Source organism: Larus michahellis, chromosome W (assembly GCF_964199755.1).
Source record: "Larus michahellis chromosome W, bLarMic1.1, whole genome shotgun sequence".
Classification (NCBI taxonomy): domain Eukaryota; kingdom Metazoa; phylum Chordata; class Aves; order Charadriiformes; family Laridae; genus Larus; species Larus michahellis.
This window is the reverse complement of record NC_133929.1, coordinates 16365465-16371464: the sequence shown is the minus strand read 5'-3', so window position 1 is coordinate 16371464 and position 6000 is coordinate 16365465. Positions and strand designations below refer to the sequence as shown.

The following is a 6000-nucleotide window of genomic DNA, read 5'->3' as shown; positions in this document are numbered from 1 at the left end:
CTTCATTTACAGCAAAAAGACTCTGACTATGCTTGTGGTAATTAAATGGGGTTTTCTGTGTCACGGCATCACGTAATCACGGAATTTCAGAGTTGGAAGGGACCTCTAGAGATCATCTAGTCCAACTCCCCTGCTAAAGCAGGATTGCCTGGAGCACATTACTCAGGACTGCATCCAGACGGGTCTTGAAAGTCTCCACAGAAGGGGACTCCACAACCTCCCTGGGCAGCCTGTTCCAGTGCTCTGTCACCCTCACCGTAAAGAAGTTTTATCTCATATTTGATCGGAACTTCCTATGTTCCGGCTTGTGCCCGTTACCCCTCGTCCTGTTACTGGGAACCACTGAAAAGAGTCTGGCTCCATCCTCCTTAAACCCACCCTTGAGATACTTGTAAACGTTAATAAGGTCTCCCCTCAGCCTTCTCTTCTCCAGGCTAAAGAGTCCCAGCTCTCTCAGCCTTTCCTCATAAGGGACATGCTCCAGTCCCTCAATCATCTTAGTTGCCCTACGCTGGACTCTCTCCAGTAGTTCCCTGTCTCTCTTGAACTGGGGAGCCCAGAACTGGACACAGTATTCCAGTCGTGGCCTCACCAGTGCAGAGTAGAGGGGGAGAATGACCTCCTTCGACCTGCTGGCCACACTCTTCCCTATGCAGCCCAGGATTCCGTTGGCCTTCTTGGCGACAAGGGCACATTGTTGGCTCGTGGATAATTTACTGTCTACCAAGACCCCCAGATCCTTTTCTTCAGAACTGCTTCCCAGCAGGTCCACCCCTAACCTATACTGGTGCCTGACATTCTTCCTCCCCAGGTGCAGGACCCTACACTTGTCCTTGTTGAACCTCATTAGGTTCTTCCCTGCCCAGCTCTCCAGCCTGTCCAGGTCACGCTGGATGGCAGCACGGCCCTCTGGAGTGTCAGCCACCCCTCCCAGTTTGGTATCATCAGCGAACTTGCTGAGGATACACTCTGTCCCCTCGTCCACGTCATTGATGAATATGTTAAACAATACTGGTACAAGTATTGACCCCTGGGGGACACCACTGGTTACAGGCCTCCAACTCGACCCTGCTCCATTAATCACAACCCTCTGAGTCCTGTCACACAGCCAGCTCTCAGTCCACCTCACTGTCCCCTCGTCTAGTCCACACATCCTCAGTTTCCTAAGGAGGATGTTATGAGAGACAGTGTCAAAAGCCTTGCTGAAGTCAAGGTAGATGACATCTGCTGCTCTGCCCTCATCCAGCCAACCAGTTATAACATCATAGAAGGCTATGAGATTGGTCAAGCATGATTTACCCTTGGTAAATCCATGTTGACCACTTCCAATAACTTCCTGCTCCTGAACGTGCTTGGATATGACATCCAGAACGAGTCACTCCATTATTAAAAGATACGTGGTCAACAAAGATCCACTGAGATATGGATGGTGGGTGAAAAGCTGGACATGAGCTGACATTGTGCGCTCACAGCCCAGAAGGCCAATCACATCCTGGGCTGCACCAAAAGAACTGTGGCCAGCAGATCCAGAGAGGTGATTCTCCCCCTCTACTCTGCTCTCGTGAGACCCCACCTGGAGTACTGTGTCCAGCTCTGGAGCCCTCAGCACAAGGACATGGACCTGTTGGAGGGGGTCCAGAGGAGGGCCACAAAGATGATGAGAGGGCTGGAGCACCTCTCCTATGAAGACAGGCTGAGAGAGCTGGGGTTGTTCAGCCTGGAGAAGAGAAGGATCCGGGGAGACCTTATAGCGGCCTTCCAGTACCTGAAGGGGGCCTACAAGAAAGCTGGGGAGGGGCTGTTTGCAAGGGCATGTAGTGATAGGACGAGGGGCAATGGGGTTTTAAACTAGAGCAGGGTAAGTTTAGATTAGACATTAGGAAGAAGTTCTTTACAATGAGGGTGGTGAGGCACTGGCACAGGTCGCCCAGAGAGGTGGTGGAGGCCCCATCCCTGGAGACATTCAAGGCCAGGCTTGATGAGGCTCTGAGCAACCTGATCTAGTGAAAGATGTCCCTGCTTACTGCAGGGGGGTTGGACTAGATGACCTTTAAAGGTCCCTTCCGACCCAACACATCCTATGATTCTATGATCTCGATACCTTTAATATCGTAATTCCAGCATGACCATATTAAGGAATGCCTTCATGAATAATGTGATTCAGACATAAATTTCTCATGTAAAAAATGAAGCTGGGCAAGGATAAGAGAGTAAGACCCAGTTTTTAAAGCTAAAAAAGTGTTAACCTTTCATTCTTCTTTTAATTTTCTCTTAGCAGTTCATCAAAAGGTTGATTTACATCACTTTGCGCTAATATAAGTACCAACCAAGTTGTGGAAGATAGTTGTTACTGTTTGTTTTAACTTTTTGTCAGTTCCTCTTCCGGCTCTTTTGTGCATGCGTGTGTACAGAATTATAGAATGGTTTGGGTTGGAGGGGACCTTAAAGATCATCTAGTTCCAACTCACCTGCCCTGAGCAGGGACACCTCCCACTAGACCAGGCTGCTCAAAGCCTCATGCAGCCTGGCCTTCAACACTTCCAGGGAATGGGGCATCCTCTGGGCAACCTGTGCCAGTGTTTAACCACCCTCAGAGTAAACAATTTCTTCGCAATATCCAATCTAAATCTCCCCTCTTTCAGTTTAAAACTATTACCCCGTGTCCTATCATTACACTCCCTGATAAAGAGTCCCTCCCCATCCTTCCTGTAGGCCCCCTTTAGGTACTGGAAGGCTGCTATAAGGTCTCCCTGGAGCCTTCCCTTCTCCAGGCTGAACAACCCCAACTCTCTCAGCCTGTCCTCATAGGAGAGGTGTTCCAGCCCCCTGATTGATGATCTTTGTGGCCCTCCTGTGGACCTGCTTGAGCAGGTCCATGTCCTTCTTATGCTGGGGGCCCCACAGCTGGACGCAATACTCTCTGTGGTGTCTCACCAGAGCGGAGTAGAGGGGCAGGCAGAATCACCTGCCTCGACCCGCTTCTTTTGATGCAGCCCAGGATGCAGTTGGCTTTCTGGGCTGCAAGTGGACATTGCCAGCTCATGTCCAAAGTTTTAATCCACCAGTATCCCCAAGTCCTTTTCTGCAGGGCTGCTCTCTCTCTCCATATATATAGATAGAGAAAGCCTGTAGGAATTGGGAGCTGTAATTTCTTGACTCTGACTTGCTGTGTATGACACTGATTTCAGTATGAAACTGAAAATGGAGGCAAGGAGATGTGAGGTAAGGAGAGTGACAGGGTGGGTGGGAGCGTGCAGCTCTTAGGGATGGTGGCGCAGTGTCAATTGTCATTATGTATTACCTGTTGAAGCGTGGATTGGGGGAATATTTTTAATAAGACTGGCTTTGCTGGGTAAGAAGAGGTTGTGTGTTTAGGTGTATTGTGATGCTGCTCAAGATGACTAGGAAACTGTACAGGAAGGACAATTTTAAACCTGTGGTGGCTTCATCATGTCAGGAACTGTCCTCAAAGGAGAAACCCAAGGGACAATTTTTAACTAAGTGGCTTGCCTGAGGTACAGGTATCATTATAGGGAAATGAGGAACATGAAGTGTGTTTTAGTTTTTATTTAAGTTGTATAAAAGCAGTCATGAGGTGAGGATGGATGGATGGATGCTGTTGACAGTGTGGCCTTACTTGGAGAGAGATGCTGCCAGGTTGGGGAGCGAGTACAAAGCATGCTTGCTTCTAAGCTGCTCTACTTGGCACACAGGAGCCTTATGAGCAGATATTAGGGAGATAAAGCTATTACATTAAAATTTCAAGGCAGCTCAGTCACCATCTGGTGCCAAATAGGCGCATGTGTTTTTTTGTAACTCGGGGACAGGGCCAAGAGGAGAGGCTCGCACAGGCGGCCCACAGCTGGGATGAGCCTCTCCCGAGCCCAGGCCCGAGCGAGCGGGGAGGCGGCCCCAGGGTACCATCTTGTGCCAGCCCCGCCGAGGTGCCGCGGAGGTGGGCGGAGGACGAGGACGCCCGCGGCAGCGCTTCTGCCCCCGCCTCCCCCGTGAGCCAGTCCTGCCGTCACGCCGCGGCGAGCCGCACAGGCGCAGCAGCTCCCAGCGCCTGTAGTATCCGGCCGGCGCCTTTTTTCTCTTCCTCCCTCCTTCCTCTCCCTGTCTGTCCTTCCTTCCTTCCTTCCTTCCTTCCTTCCTTCCTTCCTTCCTTCCTTCCTTCCTTCCTTCCTTCCTTCCTTCCTTCCTTCCTTAGCTGCTGCTGCGCCCGCCCTCCTTGCCCCCTGTGCGCCCAGCCGGCAGCGCCTCCGATCTCCCCGGCTGCCCCATGAAGCGATGGCAGTAGCCAACTTCGGCAAGATCCAGATAGGGATCTACGTGGAGATCGAGCGCAGCGATGGTCAGTGGAGCAGAGGCGGCGGGAGGGCCCGGCCCGGCGAAGCGGCCGCAGCCCCTGGCCGGGCGCCGCCGCCTCCCCGGTGCGCGGCGCGGGGGAGCGGGGAGGGGGCTGCGCGCGGGGCCCATTGTGTGCGCGGGGCCCATTGTGTGCGCGGGGTCTGGGAGTGGCCGGGCCTGGCGCGCACTGCGGTTGTCAGGGGAGCGCTCGCGCTTGGCGGCGGAGGGCGGTTGCGCGGGGTGCGTGCGGAGGCGGCGGTGGCGGCCGCCGCTGGGGACGGGGAGGCTGCGGCAGGGCGGTGAGGCGGAGGGGAGGGGCGGCGGCGGGGTGGAGGGCTGAAATGGGGGGAGAAGGACGAGGTGGGTGCGAGGTGGATAAAGCAAGGATGGGATGGGTTCATGGGGGAGGGGAAAACGGGACAAGTGTGGGGTGAGCAATGAGACGTGCGGGGTGGCTGTGGATGGGGTTGATGAGGTGATATGGGGGAGAGGGGCATGGGTGGGGAGGAAAGCCTGTGGAGGTTTTGGCGGGGAGGTGGGAGGGCCTTAGGGGAGGGGATGAGGTGATGGAAGGAGGAAAAGCCTTCAATGCAAAGTAATAACTTCTTGTTTGCTCTGGCGTATGAGCCATGTTCTGAAAAAATGACACAACAGTATGCTCTGACAGAAGTGCCTTTGGACACTTCCATCATTTGACAAAAAAGCTTGATGTTATTATTTCAGATGTTCCTTATGATTAAAATATAAGAAGAGTACTTGCTATTTATGCCCATGAGTTGTTATTTCTCCATTGGGGGTCTAGTGTTTCTCATCTTGCCCAGCATCTCTTGATGCGAGGATGTATGGTGCTGTCTAGAAATACACATGAATAAAGGAAGCGTGTGTGTTAGGTTTAGGGTACTAACTCTTCATATTTGTCTGGAAGGAGAGAACTGAAATGGGAAGTTCACTGACTGAATCAATGGCAAGTCACTCATGACTTCATGATTGAAGTGGGAATATGTCATCTCTTCTCAGCATAGAGGTTTTTAAAAGACGGGTAGACATAGTGCTTAGAGATATAGTTTAGTGATGGTTTTTGTCAGTTAGGTTGATGGTCGGACTAGATGATCAGAAAGGTCCCTTCCAACCTAGGCAATTCTATGATTCTATGATCTATGAAGCCTACTAAACAGGGGTGGGGTTCTGCTGTGATTTTTTGGAAAGTCTTTTATTTGTTTTTTCTCCAGGGTTCAGGAGCTTGCTAAAGAATAAGCAGATGTTTTTAAGGGAAGAAAGACCTGGAGGTCAAAGGCACTGAAGTTAGCTTGGTTTTATCATGAGGCAGGAAACAAGTGGCCAACAAGCTTTATGGAGCTTGTCTTCTCATGTCCCATACTGCAGTTCAACCCTACAATAAAATAATGGTGGGTGTTGACTGGACACTTTATTAAACCTAACACCTCAATTTGTGCTTAATAGCTTGTGTGTCACGTGAAGAATCTGATAGGTCTGGCAATTATTTGTATAACTCCTGCAGATCTCTGAGGTTTCAGAAAACCTCACCGTAGCAGCTTGTAAAACTGTTTTTTCTGAGGCCTGTGTGAACTTCTAATAAATGTTACTGTTTGTTTTGTATGTCTTTGGAAAATAAGGCATGAGAATGCTTTG

The 6000-nt window shown here is 51.0% G+C and overlaps 1 protein-coding gene across 6 annotated transcripts in view; it reads left to right on the top strand.

Annotated features, from left to right (window-relative positions):
* The first annotated feature begins 3956 nt into the window (after nucleotides 1-3956).
* LOC141735510 (kinesin-like protein KIF2A) overlaps nucleotides 3957-6000 on the top strand; it is a 116349-nt gene continuing 114305 nt past the window's right edge. For 3 of the 6 annotated variants that reach the window (XM_074568418.1, XM_074568416.1, XM_074568415.1), the window contains exon 1: nucleotides 3957-4354. In XM_074568418.1, the coding sequence (XP_074424519.1) occupies nucleotides 4291-4354 (64 nt within the window). In that variant the 5' untranslated portion in view covers nucleotides 3957-4290. The remainder of the gene's footprint in view (nucleotides 4355-6000) is intronic. The other 3 variants (XM_074568419.1, XM_074568421.1, XM_074568417.1) reach the window with 1 other exon arrangement.